Here is a 14,646-nt window from a genome sequence, read left to right on the forward strand (position 1 = left end):
GCCATTATATCATATTCCGACCACCTTCTAGCGGTGGTGACTAGAATTTGGTAAATGTGGGTAGGTAGGAGTGTTTTTGTTAATTTCTAAACTTTTTTTCTGGAGGTATTTAGTTAAATTAATAAACTTAAGGGGTCTAAAAAATTAAAGAAAATATAACAGTATTTTCAAAATAGAGAAACAAAATTGGTATTTTTGAAATAGTATGAATAAGATAGTTAAAAATATTTAAACAAACAGACCAAGATATTGATAAAAGTATTATGGCCTTGGTAAATGCATAAATTTTGATTTAGGGAAGGCATTAGATGGTTAAGCAATGTCACAGTTATCGAAGAATATATATCGAATTTATGCATCAAATGACGTGGCACCATCCTGTTTTCTTAAAAAAAAGAAATTCATAATTAATCGACTGTCAAGATGACGTCACGTTATTCGATGCATAAATTCGGTATACATTCTTTAATAACTATATATTATTTTCCTTAGGTGGTTACTAAACGTTGAAAAATATATAACCGAAAGACAAAGTCATTTAGATAAAGCAATAGATTGAGTATAAAGATGACTATCACTTTTAGTCAAATTTTATCTCCCAAAAAAATCCCACACTAAGATTTGCAAGAAACCCCTTGAATGGCTAAAACAAGACTACTTTTTTAGGTCAAGGAATCAAAACTTCATCTGTTTTCTGATTGATGACATCGAAGCACTCTGAATCGCCACGTGTTGATTAGGGTTCATCATGTTATTATTTTTTTTTTTTTCCGTTACATTAGAAGACTATCCTCATGTAGCTTAAAAATTCCATTTTTACCCCTGTTTAGTATTTTCTTTGTGCTCCACTTCGGTCATGGCCTCTTGACTCTTGTCCTGCAAGGCTGCAGCCTCTCTCATTCTGTGTGTGAATCCTCTGTTTCTTGTGTCTCTTGACTGAATTGGCTTAGACCTAAACGTTAAAAACAACATAAAAAGAGAAACAAAGATAACCCTGTTAAGTCTTAACCGACTGAGCTCTTTTGTTCTTAGCTTCTCGAGTTAAGCCGCGGAAAGTTTGTTTTTTTCTTCACTTGGGTTTTGGTTTTCAAACCCTAGTTTCTGTCTATTTTGGTTTGCTGGCTTGTTTTGCAGTGCTTGGTGGGACTTTGTTCGTTCATAAAGCTGATAATCTGAGACCAACGCCATGGTGAGACTTTTAACTTTACTGGGTTTTCTCTAATTTGTTTATATATTTGATGGCTTTGTTTTAGTGCTTTTAGGGTTTTGTTGATATTTTAAGTATCATATTAGGGTTCCTTGTTGTGGGTATAATTGTGTTTATGTGAACTTAAGTGGGTTAGTTTAGTGTCAAAAACTTATTGCTTGAATTGTTGTTCACTTGTTTTCAGCTAATGTAGCAGAAAAGGGGTTCTTTGAAAGCTTTGTGGAACTTTTCATTGTCAAAATGTCTAAAGATACGCATGGTTTTGTTGCTTGGGAAGAGCACATTATATGCCATGAGCGTGGTAACCGTGTTGTTCACTTTTACTTGAAGGATACATTTGGGGATTTGGTGCTTGCAGTTGTAGGCACTGAGAGGAGTATAAGGCACATGATGTATGTTGTTTCAGATGAGTTCTTGAATGCTTATGGGTCAGAAAGATTTATCAATGCGTCTACAAAATGGCGAGCAAGACGAGAAGTTGTAGACTGGTTGTCATCACTGGTTGTGAAGTGTCGACCCCCGGTTGATTTTTCAAGTATGTAATGAATGCATTTGCAAGTTCTATAATCGTCAATATTCAAGTTTACGTAGCATGAAATTATTCCATAAGTGTTGTTTTTTGTAATTGAATAACGACGTAGCATTAAAACGCACAATTATGATTTGCCTTACATGATAGAAGGGTGGCAATTGAACAGTTAGGGTAGGATTGTAACTTGCATGCCGGGTTGTTAGTTACTATTTGAGCCGCTTTCTCCTCGAAATGGAATGTGAAAATTTATTTTTCTTCTCTGACTTTGTCATGGCTTGCTGCATTAGTTCCATCCTACTGGTTGGGTGAAGCATTTTATGGACCTTAATATCTTTTGAGTTCTAGTCACTGATATTCAACCTTTCAGATTTTCTTATTCAATGTTGAATTATCTAGTTTTTTGTATATTGTAGCATGAATAACAGGATCCTTAATTTCACTATCGAAACAATATTCCCTACCTTCTGATACAAAATTTATATGATATTCTCTTACAGTCCCTTTCTCTTATATGTACGCACGTACAGTTGCACAAGGTTATTTTATCTCTTGGCATTGTCAGTATTTATGAGAGTATTTGAAAATTCTTTGTGAGTTGTAGATTATGTGTTATGTCTAGTGAGTATTTAATAGTAATTGGAACTCTTTTTCCATGATATTTGAACTGGATGCCCATCTTTTTAGTATTAATTAGTATTCCTGATTTTGTTGTTCTCGTGTATATCTTACATGCATGCATGCATACTCACGTGGGCTTAACTAATAACTTGCCATCAGAAGTATCTTGAGGTAGTTAAGTATTTTACATCATCGATATCAGTTGTTTGTTTATTGGCCTTAATTATTGTTCAACGTTGCCCTTTGTTAGAGATACAGCATGTTTATCTTTTCACGTGTTTTTCATCATCTTTTCTGTTTTAGATTGCATTTTATGGGCGGTAAGTGTACTTGATTGAAGTTGACTACATAATAACTTTCTATCTATGGTTTGCAACAGCATTGGTGTTTTAATATTTACATCAGAGATGTCAAAAGAATGTATTTGAATTCTTGTTGAAATCTTAAGACTGTAAAATATATTTTTTTCTATGAAAAGTATCATTACCATTAACTTATTGTAAGTAAATCTGAAAGCCCACTTATAAAACAGTCTTTTTCTTATACAGAGAGGCTGTACATTACGTGTTTGGATAGGGTGATTATTTCTTTAAGCTCTTTTGACCCTCCTGTTCTTTTACCATGTCATAATGTCATACATCTGTTACCTTACCTTCCTCAATCTTTCCAATCCGATTTTACCTGAGGGAAAGACATAGGACTGCCGTGAATTTTTCGCCAAGACTTTTGGGCTTTGCATGAGGAATTAAGTTAATTATTGAACCTTAAAAATCGCTATAATTATGTGGCATTCTCCTCTATGCTTCCTTTTTGGTAGCATGTTATTTTGTATTGTAGCACACAGATGTTGTTTTTGTATTCTTTACTCTTAGTTTCCAAAGTAGTAATGGCCATTTCATTTTGGCTATTGGAGCAAGGTGCTAATGGTTTTTTGGAACCTTATTTAATAGCCTTTTTTGCACCTATAGTTATGTAATGATTCTAGTTTATATCCCATTATTGCATTCTAAATTGGTTTCATTATCATTAATCTTTCTATAGTGTTGTGGTGTGCTAGTATTGTCTAATGATGGATCTTACGTGGCACAAGATATGGGGTTTAGGCATGCATAGAATTGTGTTTGGGAACTCTCGCTGCGCATGCATGGCAAGAACAATGGAATATTTCACTTTTACCTTGAATTTGCTGATTTTGCATTTCGTGCAATTTTTTTTTTTTCTTTTTTAATATTTCTTCAGGAAATTTGTTGCATTTTGCCATTTTACGTTTTTGGTTGATCAATTGGCATGTAGAAAGTGATCGTTTGTGGGTCTTGCATTTGTCAATCTTGTATTGTTGTACTTCATTTTTTGGCAAATTGTCGATTTCACATTCCATATAGTTATTTTCATTAAATTTTGAAAGAAAATTTTGATTTTAGATATTTCAATACTTAGCATATGCTTTCTCGAGTTTCATCAACCATTGCTAGCAATAAAAACATGCAAATTGTGATGCAGTTGATCATATCACTCATGAAGGGAAAAAGGACCATAGGGGTTTCATAGAAATCTATTGACACCTGGGTTACCTCCGTTTATTTGGTTTGATGTAGACGTAAGATGATTGTGTTTGTTCTTATCTAAGGCATGCTTATCTTGGAGTCTACGTGACTTGGAAGTAGTAAGAATGAAACTAGTACAAAGCATAATTCATGTTATCATGTGAGAATGTGCCAAGCTTCTTTTTTGACTTTCAATTTTCAGGTATTCAAAGTTTTAAATATTTATTCTGAAAAAATCACGTAAGGATTGGTGTATTATATAGCTTTATTTATTTCTTCTGTCATAATCTTGCCCCTTTGGTAGTGGTTACCAAAAAAGCAGGCGGTTATTTGGTTCATAATTACTTGATTTTTTTCTCTATTTTTTGACTTTTGGTGTTTACAAAACCTTGACACATGGTCAATCTTGGATATATATACATACTTTCTCTTGCCACATTTGTCATAATGACGTAATTACATTTTTAGTCATAGATGGAAGGCTCAATAATTTTGATGTTTTTTTTTTAAATTACTCTTTCTGTCTACTGTTATACCAAATGTATGGATAATACTAATATTTTCATGGCAGATTCACAGGTGAATGGTCTTCAACAAGATTTCGGATCTCTTGATCTTTTGATGGCTGGGTTAATTACTCATCAAACCCATTTAACGGATTCAATGGTATCAATCTTTTGTGGTCTGTTATTTCTGCTTTGCAGATTTTCATACTCTCTTTTATTGTTAGGTTTGAGTTTTAAATGCAAATACAGGTACTGAGGAAATTGAGAGTTCAACATTCAAACATTCAGTGGTCTGGTGTTGCCTGGATGTGCGCTAAACAGCTCAAGCACTACCCATCTTTTTGCAGGAATGGAACTACAATAGCCGTAAGATGCAACTTTTTAGTCAATTATTTACTCATAGTAACAAACTGTTCTTGTTTAGTGCTGGTACTTTTCTCATTTGCTTCTGATCGACAAGATTGCTTCCTTTTGTCTTCGTGTCCCTGGCATCTAGGTTCATTCTTTTGTATTTATCATGGCTGAAGAAAAAAGTCACTACCTTGCATACTTGGAAGATATGTATGAAGACAAGAAGGGGCAGAAGAAAGTGAAAGTGCGGTGGTTTCACCACCATCAGGAAATTGAAGGTGTAATTCCTAATTTGCATCCACATCCTAGAGAAGTTTTCATCACAGCTCATGTTCAAGTTATCAGTGCAGAGAGTGTTGACGGTCTGGCAACAATCTTGACTCCTATGCACTATGAGAAATGTGTGGCTGCTGTTCCTCATACTTCAACCTCAAGTATCCATATTTGCTTTAGGCAGATAAAAAACAATAAGATTAAACCCTTCACTCTCACTAAATTGCGAGGTTACTCTAATCAAGCAATCTTCTCTGCTTTATCCCCTACTGTGTCCAAGCAGAAGGTGAAGTACCATAAAAGGAATGAGGAAGATGAGGATCCTGTGAGGGTGAGTGCTAAAAGAAGTAGAAGTAGTAAGGGGCAAGAGGGACTGGAAGGTGGTTTTGGTGTGAAAAATAAGTTTCCTGCTGGCCAAATTTTGAATGGTGAACAGAAATACCCAAAATTAAAGTTAAGGTTTTCAAGAAAAACAATGGGCATAAAGGTGGTTTTACCACAGCCTAAATGTCCTGTTTCATTTGAGGTGAATGAAAAAATAGAATTGCTCTGTCAAGACAGTGGCATTCGAGGCTGCTGGTTTAGGTGTCAAGTTTTGCAAACATCTCAGAAGCATCTTAAAGTTAAATATGACGATGTGGAGGATGCTGATGGTCCTGGAAATCTAGAGGTAGTCTTTTTTTTTTCTTTTTAATTTCTCAAGGTTGTACTGAAAGTTTGTTGGTGGTGTGTCTTTTATCTGGTACACAATTCAATTATATTAATAATGCTGGTGACTTTTAGCTAAAGAGGTGGCCCTTGATACCATCACTTGAGCAGTCTGTGTGTCTGTCTATAGTAAGACTTAACCCAGAAAATATTTAATTTTATATGTTTTATTTACTGTGTAGGAATGGGTGCCTGCATGTAGAGTCGCAGCTCCTGATAAACTGGGCATGAGATGCCCAGGCCGCCTGACAATCCGACCATGTCCCCCAGAAGATTCTGCAGGCTTTAAATTTGATGTTGGAGCACCAGTTGATGCATGGTGGAGTGACGGATGGTGGGAAGGTCTTGTATTTAGTGTCAACATTTCTGGAAATGATCTCCTGCAAGTTTACCTACCTGGTATGTTCCATGGTACTTTCTGGTTCTTTTCTTTGTCATGTGCTCAATAGGCATCATGGTGAACAATGTGCATTTTTTTGTGATTTTAGGAGAAGACAAGTTCCTGACTGTCCAGAAAAAAGATGTTAGGACTTCCAAAGATTGGGTTGGTGACAAATGGGTTGATGTAATGGTAAATCCAGATATACTCTCTTATATTTCTGCAAATATGAATTCAAATCTGAAGCGCTTAATGTGCTCTACTATTGGAGAAGCACAGCATTGCGGTAGCAGTGGATTGCTGGAGCAGAAAGTTATAACAACTTCCAAACTTGAAACTGTTATAGAAGTTGAAGCAGAATTAGCAGGTTCAATCATGATTGACGACCTGAAAAATGTGAAGGAAGTTGATATGAGAAAGCAGCCTCATGTCGATGTCGGAAATGAAATTAACAAAGGTGGAGATGGAGATGATGAGGATGAGGATGAGGATGTTAATGACAAAAATAACAAACAAGATGCTGGCGACGAGACCAAGATGGTTTTGGATGATGATGATATTGAATCTGCCAACCAGAAGAAATTAGCAGTAGAAGCTCAGCAAGTGATTGCGTAAGTTGTATAAAAGTTGGTACAGAAAGCGGTGGAGAAATTTTGACCTGGATGGTAAATGATGTTTTTTTCTGGTTTTCCTGTATATAAGATAGAGAAGAGTTGGCATACAAATGTTCAGAGGTTGATTCTCAGGTTTTCTAACTTCAGGAGAAATGGCAGATGTATAGCAATATAGGGTTGGGTTAAAATATGCATCAGAAGTTTTAGTTTTAAGATTTAGCAGTATCTGTATTAGGTCAGAAGTAGCTGACTTCAATCTTAGGAGTCGTCAATTGATGGGTGTTCTTTTGCGCCTATAGTTGGTGTGCTAGTGTCTTCTGTAATTTTCTTTTACATGTTAAAAGGTTTATGTTTTCAGTATAGTGTCAAGTTTTAACTGTAAAGGTTTTAAGTTTGTTTATGTTTGTTAAGGAAATCAAACAGTGAACTTATATTACTCCGGAGGTATCATTTTTTCGTTGTTGTTTGCATGAACCATTCCCAGTTTGGACCCATTTAAAGTGAAGGTGGAAAAGGAAGAAAGTTTTTTTCTAATCTTTTGTTTGAAGGTGGGTTGGGAGGAGGGACAAGCCTAGTAGCATCAAATGCAGGTACAATTCATTTGTGCATCCGATGCAAGTACAACTGCCCAATAAAGGAGTGTCCATAAATGCATAATGAACATGGTACACCTTAACTGGGTGGTTACAGTGCATTGGATATGAAAGAATTATACTGAAATGCAGAGTCCCCATTAGAATAATGTGTCATCTTCTATCAGTTGTGAAAAAATTAATCTTAAATGAAGAATCTTTATTGGGATTTCATAAAAATTTTAAATTTATTGGAATGTGTAATGCTAGTCTTCAGTCTTCACAAGTAATCAAGTATTGCAATGTTGGAGCGATTAGGTGTTGGAAGTATCTTCATGAATGAGCATGAGGTGTCTTAACTAAGGTTCAGGGAGGATTTTGAATCCTTCAAATTAAGGGAATCCTGAGTAGGTTCCCAAGTTAGAGACGTCTTCAATAAGATTGAAAATACCCTTTGAATAAGCTTTTACCATAAGGGGATTTCTTAATCTTGTTAGTATTCATTTCCCCGATTACATTTAAGTCCTGATGTTTATAGATGTATTTAGTTTTGGATGCTTTCTTTGATAACACTGATTAAGTAAACAAAATTTTTTCATTTCTGTATGACAATGAATACAACAGAGAGATTTACAAGCAAGAGATGTATGTTATCATGGTGGAGCAAGCCCCTTCTTCACAAGCATGTCATAAACTCTATCAACTTTGTTTGCTTCAATCTTGAACAAATGATGAACATCTGCTTTCTTGGTGACATTCCCACTGAAAACCTCTCTTGATATGATCTCTTGCATCCTAAGGTAGAGCGGTGGAGGTAACCTGATCTCGCAGCATAGGCGCTTCTCCTGCCAACACAAATTAAGGCAACTTCAATATACCAGTGGAAAGATGAAGTGTCTAAAGGCATTATGTTCATTTTGTGATAAAGATGGTTCAGAAACTATGGATAGGATACTTACAGCCTCAGACAGTAATTGAGTTTCAGTGAAACCCAAGATATCGAAATCGTTTACATGGCTCACAGAAGCCTGTCCTGCAGGTCTTGAATTTGAGTCTTTGCCACCAGATTCCGAAGCCATGAAAGCGTTTGCACCACCCTGACTGCTTGGACCAACCTGAGCACTGTCTTTTGATCTGCGAGAAGCTTCTTCAGCTTCCCTTTTCCTTTTTAGCTCAAGGTATCTATCTGCCTCAGCAGATGTACGGCATCCAGCAGCTCGGGCTTCCTGCATAATTTAGTAGAATCTTAGTTGTCTTATATTAGAATCATGAGTATCAACAAAGAATCAGAAAAAAAAAAAAGTTTAAAAAACCAAGTTAAAACAAAATCGCACCATGTTGCATAAGCTTATTATTAAATTAAAGGAAATATAGCTACTAGTACTCTTCTATTTCATACCTTAAGCTCTTGAATTCTCTTCAGAGTTCGGTGCTCTGCAATAACAGTCTGAAGCAATTCCTCATGCTCTTCCTTGGAATGGAAGCGCATGAAGACATCATAACGCCGACATATTGCCCTTTCTTCAGGAGACAGGTCTTTCTCAAAAGGATTTGGATACAGCAGATTTCTTTCCAGAATGAAATCCTTTCTACGCTTCCTCTCATCAAGCCTGTTTCAACCATAAAACATATACAAGAAAGCAAAGACAGGCTTTAGTAAAATTCACTCTGCGGTCCATAACATATGTAATCAACAATAGTAATTGCATTTTATATATAACTACAATCACTTCGAGGTCTCAGAAAAAGTAAGCCTCAAGTACAACTAGCAACTTTGTTTCTCTTTTTGTTAATGCAGTTTTACTATCACACAATTGACACTTTTGGATCCCACAATTTTATCTAAAAGGAATTATGTATTAATGTAATAGCAGGCAACAAACATGTCAGAAACTCAACTTATTCACTTACCTCTTTGAATAGATGCGCAGTACCCGCAGCTTCAGCTCCCGCTCTTCCTCAGTGTCAGTATCTTTGAATTCCATCTCAGCCAATAGCTGCTCCGCATCATTGTCATACTCAGGATCAAACTCATGTCTTTTGGGGTTATAACCGCTCAACTCAACTAAAGATGGACCATCATTCGCTGAAGACATCGGTTTCTTCCCCTTGAAACTCCTCTCCGTTTGAGGTTCTGCAATAAGATTAAGACGCTATCAATGAACAACACCACTTCTCTCTACAAACATATTAGATTATGGCTCCTCTAACAAGTCATTAACATCTTGTACACAAACAAGATAACACTCTGGTTTCTTATATTCCAATGGACAGTTTTTCAACTTCAACATCAGCTAACAGAGTGCCACTAATTCATGTGCAGGTGTGGCAACAGCAAGAAAATGGCCAAGGCATTTGTGAAACCACAATAATCACCATCATCCAAACCCGACAACATCAGTATTTAGAGTGCCAGAGACAGTTAGAACTTGAAATGAACAGTGGTAATCCCAAGACTATGTAGTTGACAAGCATTATTACAAAGTGAAAAACATAGCATTAGAGAAGAGGGAAATTTAATAACAACTAATCACAATCTATAGAAAACATCATATATCAGACCTTCCACTTTAATGATACTGGGGCCATCTTTAACCTGGGTCATATTCGATGCCTTCTTGACAGCAGCTTTAGCTGCCAAATTTGTGCGATTAGTACAGGCCCCAGATTCTACCTCTGAAGTTTGACAAACAAGGCAGAAATCTAAGGGTGATACCCATGAAATTACTGAATAGATAGTGAGTTGTGCATGACCAGCTAGTCAAGCAAATATATTAAGGCTCACCTGCATTCGAACCAGAAATTAAACGGCCAGAGGGTCCACCTTTATGTGGTTCTTCAAGTCTGAATAAATTAAGAAAATTAGTATTAGAAATTCTTTCCCATGTTGATACATAAGACACAGAGGTGAACTAAGATAAAGCAAATAAGAATGATAGCCATACTTGACTCTTGAAGGAGAAAAAGGAGATTCCTCCTTCAAAGTTAGCTCCCCAAGCATGGTTGATCCTGTAACAGCCACAAGCAATTGATTATAAGACTTTATATTTCAGGGAAAAAAGATGATAAGAAGTTTCAACAATAAGAATTTAACTTGGAGTAGTTAACATTAACTATGCAAAATGATCAGAAGTCATCTGTTTGCTACCGAATAGGTTTGCCTCCTAATATGGTATTGATTCTTCAAAAACTAAGAAATTGGAAACCAACTAAGCCCATGACCTGATCTGGCTACAGTTTTAGCCCAGGTTATGATGCATAACATTTCTAGTGCATGCCCAATGCATGATAAAAACATTCTACCAAACAATCAACAACAAGAATAAAAATGATTAAAAGGAAGGTGAATGATGATTATAATATAACAAACCTTTCTTGTCCTCAGTATGCCCTTTAGCCATAGCAAGGAGCTCCTTTCTATTTTTCCCGACAACATGAGACATGTCCTAGGAAAAAAATTGATAACTTAATTATTCTGTCAAAAAATTTATAACTTGAAAAAGAACTGGCTTTGTTTAAAATGTTATACCGGGAGAGGGAAGAACGGGGAGTTCATGTATACACTGTTATAGTGTTCAATACAATGTTCTTTGGTCTTTGTCCCCACATGCTCAGCAACTTCTGCCCAGTTTCCCAGGCCATACATTTCGATTCCCTAATATACAAAATTTCAACAGATGTAGGATAAACACAAGTCACTTACTCCAAATTCCAAATATTGTCGCAAATCATGCAGGACTGGTCACAAATTTTTGAAGGGATTAGAAAAGAAAAGGAGAAGTCAAAACACCTCTAGAAGCAGTATTTCATCATCTGCATTCCAGTCAGGGCATATTAGCGGGAAAGAGAGATTGTCCTGTTAAAATGAAAAATATAAACACAAGCATAAAACGTGGATATATAATTACTGATAAAAGCTGCAGCCAAAAATGAATTGACATAAACAAGATGACGAAAAAATATGAAAATGATAAAAGCAATTGTTAGAATATGATTTTCAATTGAGCGGAGAGGTTCAAGGCTTCAAGCATAGTAAGTGGTTAAATGTTTTACAAAACAAATTTTAACTTTCCAGTTACTTGAGAACACTGATGTTAAAAGCAAATGTTCACTTCAATATTGTAAGGAAAACAAAAAAGCAGGATCTATAAAAACATAGACCATAGAGGACTCTTATAAACTAAGCAAGGGATTAATATTACTAACCATAACCCTGTAGGGGTGATGGCATTTATGAGGTGTCACCTCAGCTCCAACAGAGAAGCACTCTATACACAGGTCAAAATCAGGACAAACCGCACACTTGATGCGTATCTTCCCAGTGATGTCTTTGTTGCAATAATTGCAGTGGTATAAAGCCCTTTTCCCTTCACCTGCTCCTTGACCTGGTTTCAAATGAGAATTTAGAAGGAAAAGAAAAGGCACTAGTCATAAGAGTTTGCTGGCAAATAAAAACAACATCTCTGTAATGCAATATATTCTGCAATCAAATAAAAAAAGAGTACATTGTACGACCATTACTATTTAGAGCCAAGGCCCAGCTCGACTCAGTGAGCCAGTTATGAGATTTCATTTTACAATTATATTATGGTGGTAAAGTACCTGCAGCTGACGATTCTGAATTTTCACTGGAGACATTCTTCTTTCTCCTAGACCTGCACAGACCAAAACCCGGATTCAGATAAAACTTCAAAAACGTGCTAAACATGCTCAGTGAAACAAGCAAAATGGAACATCTCTATGACACAAATATAGGCAGAACAATGATCGCCGTTATGGAGTTTGAGTAAATATTATGTCATAGGAAATGCAAAATGACTGAAGTACAAAGAAACACATTGTATTTCTTCACTGTTCCTCAAACACCAGAAACAGTCACAATATACACTTTAGCAGAAGCCATTCTACTTCCAAAACATTCAGCTTCAAAATAAACACTTTACAAGTTAATAATCACATAACTACAATGCAACAATCAAACACAAATTTGGCATATAGATTTAAACAAGAAACAAATAAACTAAAATCAAGAAACAAGACTCTATCAAACCTTTGAGTTGGGTCCTCGTCATTAGAGTGAAAATTCCCACGAGAACGACCCATATCTTTCTGAAGCTGAATAAGCTCACGAAGAACAGCTGCTTGTTTACAAGAAAATGTATGTAATAGTGAATATCTTAAATTGCAATGACAAGAACAAGAAAGAGACTGGTATTTATAGGGACCAAGAGAGTGAGAGTAAAAAACCCTAAAGTTTCTCAACAAGTATGAAACATTATTATCTTCTAAAATTGGGAAAAGGGTTCTTCCATTTCTGGGTAACAATTAATGGGCATAGATGAAAATCATAAATTTCTGAGATTTTTTGCATCTCAGTGGAAGATTTGGATTGAATTTGTTTTAAATAAAAGGCAAGTGAAGAGTGAAGTGAGTAACTACTGTTTTGTCATTGCCAAATGTGACGCCAAACAGAGAGAACCAATGGATTTTGTAATAAAGTTTACAGGTCAATTTGATTTGAATTCTCTCAGTCTCAGGTTACTCTGATACAGTGAATGTGAGTGTTAGTTTGGCAAGAAAGTTATTGGTGCCAACCAAGAAAAATTACCATTTCTGTATTTTTGGGTTCATTCAAATATAAATTAAAAAGAAAATTTATTTATTTATTATATTATTTAAATTATTAAAAGGTTTTCGGTTGTCAATTAAGGAAATTCTTATGGATAAACACAAGGAGATGATATATTTGGAAATAAAAACTATTTTCTTAAAATTAAAAACAAAAAAAAAAAACTAAAATTAAAAACAAAAAATCTTTTGGGTATTTTGTTTAATCCTGCTAAGGATAATTTGGGCCTAGTTGTGGACTTGAAGCCCAACAAATTCAGGCCTTTTTACCATATGAAATTCGATCAAATTTCACAAAAGCCTCAAGTTTAAGGGTTAATATCAACGAGAACCCGTATATTTTGGTTGAGTTCTATAATAAAAACATTCGCTATGACAATAATAATAATAATATGCATACCGTTGGATTTTTTCTTCTTAGATGGAGTTTCGATTGATGGTACCGTAATAGGTGCTATGGTTGGAGATTTCAACATTTCTGAAGTTGACGGTGCTACTAGTATAGCATTTGAAGATTCATTATTTTCCTCTGATGATACCATGATAAGTGTATTTATGGTTGTCGGAGTTGATGTTGATTGTTTCTCTGCTCTAGCCTCATTACTGTTTCCAATTTTAGATGGCGGCGATGGTATGTTCGAAGGTGTTGCCATAATTTAACCTACAGAAAATAAACAAATAAATGTGAGATGCTTTAATTTTCAAATAGCTACAACATTGAAAAGGATTTCATAAACTAAGCAAGAACAAGAAATAAGAAAGTGAAATGGAACTGTAATAAAAGGACTAACAAAGAATACTCAAAACGAGTTTAACAGTAAAGGAAGAAAATGCGAGATTATAAATATTTTTGCAGTGTCTCACAACTCTAGCCACAAACATATATATAGAGAGGGTTACAAAAGAGAGAAAATAACGGCCGTCATAACGGACATTGTTTTTTCTTACATAAACACACTGACACATACTAAACGACGTTGAAACTCTCCATAATAAGTATAATTTGTGATTATGACACATGCCGGTCTACATTAGTATTGCTTTGCTAAATATACCAAGTACAACATTGTAGATTTATTTGCTTTAAATACAAAATCTCAATCTTTTCATTTCATTTATTTTGATTCATCTTCATTTTCTTAATGTCAATGTATTCAAATCTTATTTTCAACTTCATAACTCTTTTTTTTTTTTTTTTAAACATTTTTGTTTTGTATATTTTAATTTAAATGCACCCACTTTAGGAAACCATATAAAAAAAAAAAAAAAAAAACCCTAAATTTTTAAAACCCCTGTAAAAGTATAAACATTAGGTGGTAAATGCCTGACAAGTTAGGTATTTGTAAAGAATTGCCTCTATTGGATAAAGATGGAGGTGTAAATTTGGGAATTTGATGGGTTTGGGGGGCAAACTGAATGCTCGTACTAAAATAGGGAGGGGATGGATTTTGTACTCCCCAGTCCCCATTCAAACCACCACATTCTCCATTATAATTTATGTTGGTTTATGACTTGTTTAAATTTTCTCTTTTTTAATATTGCAACAATATGTTATAGAGGTTTTATTTAGAATATTATGATTTATTTAATCATAATGTTATTATAATACATAGTTTTATATATGTCCGTTCTTGCCCTACTTAAATAAATTGGGGAATAGAGTTTGACGAGGAAAACTATCTGTATATAAGTATCGTCATCCTCATCCAACTTA

At 35.1% G+C, this 14,646-nt stretch overlaps 2 protein-coding genes across 2 annotated transcripts; one reads left to right on the forward strand and one right to left on the reverse strand.

Annotated features, from left to right (window-relative positions):
* The first annotated feature begins 862 nt into the window (after positions 1 to 862).
* Positions 863 to 7,519, forward strand: LOC116131967. The gene is made up of 7 exons (XM_031417647.1): positions 863 to 1,189; positions 1,392 to 1,742; positions 4,473 to 4,567; positions 4,657 to 4,773; positions 4,904 to 5,701; positions 5,922 to 6,138; positions 6,228 to 7,519. The coding sequence occupies exons 2-7, from the start codon at positions 1,448 to 1,450 to the stop codon at positions 6,731 to 6,733; spliced, it is 2,028 nt and encodes a 675-aa protein (XP_031273507.1). The 5' UTR covers positions 863 to 1,189; positions 1,392 to 1,447; the 3' UTR covers positions 6,734 to 7,519.
* A 361-nt stretch (positions 7,520 to 7,880) lies between these two features.
* LOC116131938 (transcriptional adapter ADA2) lies at positions 7,881 to 12,870 on the reverse strand. Its single transcript, XM_031417611.1, has 13 exons — positions 12,355 to 12,870; positions 11,907 to 11,959; positions 11,511 to 11,689; positions 11,095 to 11,160; positions 10,834 to 10,959; positions 10,675 to 10,750; positions 10,250 to 10,313; positions 10,090 to 10,148; positions 9,867 to 9,980; positions 9,216 to 9,438; positions 8,704 to 8,914; positions 8,264 to 8,530; positions 7,881 to 8,149 (listed from the first exon to the last, which is right to left on the reverse strand). The coding sequence occupies exons 1-13, from the start codon at positions 12,405 to 12,407 to the stop codon at positions 7,958 to 7,960; spliced, it is 1,683 nt and encodes a 560-aa protein (XP_031273471.1). The 5' UTR covers positions 12,408 to 12,870; the 3' UTR covers positions 7,881 to 7,957.
* Positions 12,871 to 14,646: the final 1,776 nt, after the last annotated feature.

This window comes from Pistacia vera, unplaced genomic scaffold (genome assembly GCF_008641045.1).
Source record: "Pistacia vera cultivar Batoury unplaced genomic scaffold, PisVer_v2 Contig246, whole genome shotgun sequence".
Taxonomy (NCBI): domain Eukaryota; kingdom Viridiplantae; phylum Streptophyta; class Magnoliopsida; order Sapindales; family Anacardiaceae; genus Pistacia; species Pistacia vera.

Excerpts from the sequence above, each read along its gene's own strand:
- LOC116131938 (XM_031417611.1), bottom strand. The coding sequence starts at position 12,407 with ATGGGTCGTTCTCGTGGGAATTTTCACTCTAATGACGAGGACCCAACT. Across the intron at positions 11,960-12,354 it reads GACGAGGACCCAACTCAAAG|GTCTAGGAGAAAGAAGAATG; the intron begins GTTTGATAGAGT and ends TGGTCTGTGCAG. Across the intron at positions 9,981-10,089 it reads AATTTCTGGTTCGAATGCAG|AGGTAGAATCTGGGGCCTGT; the intron begins GTGAGCCTTAAT and ends GTCAAACTTCAG.
- LOC116131967 (XM_031417647.1), top strand. The coding sequence starts at position 1,448 with ATGTCTAAAGATACGCATGGTTTTGTTGCTTGGGAAGAGCACATTATA. Across the intron at positions 5,702-5,921 it reads ATGGTCCTGGAAATCTAGAG|GAATGGGTGCCTGCATGTAG; the intron begins GTAGTCTTTTTT and ends TTTACTGTGTAG. Across the intron at positions 6,139-6,227 it reads CCTGCAAGTTTACCTACCTG|GAGAAGACAAGTTCCTGACT; the intron begins GTATGTTCCATG and ends TTGTGATTTTAG.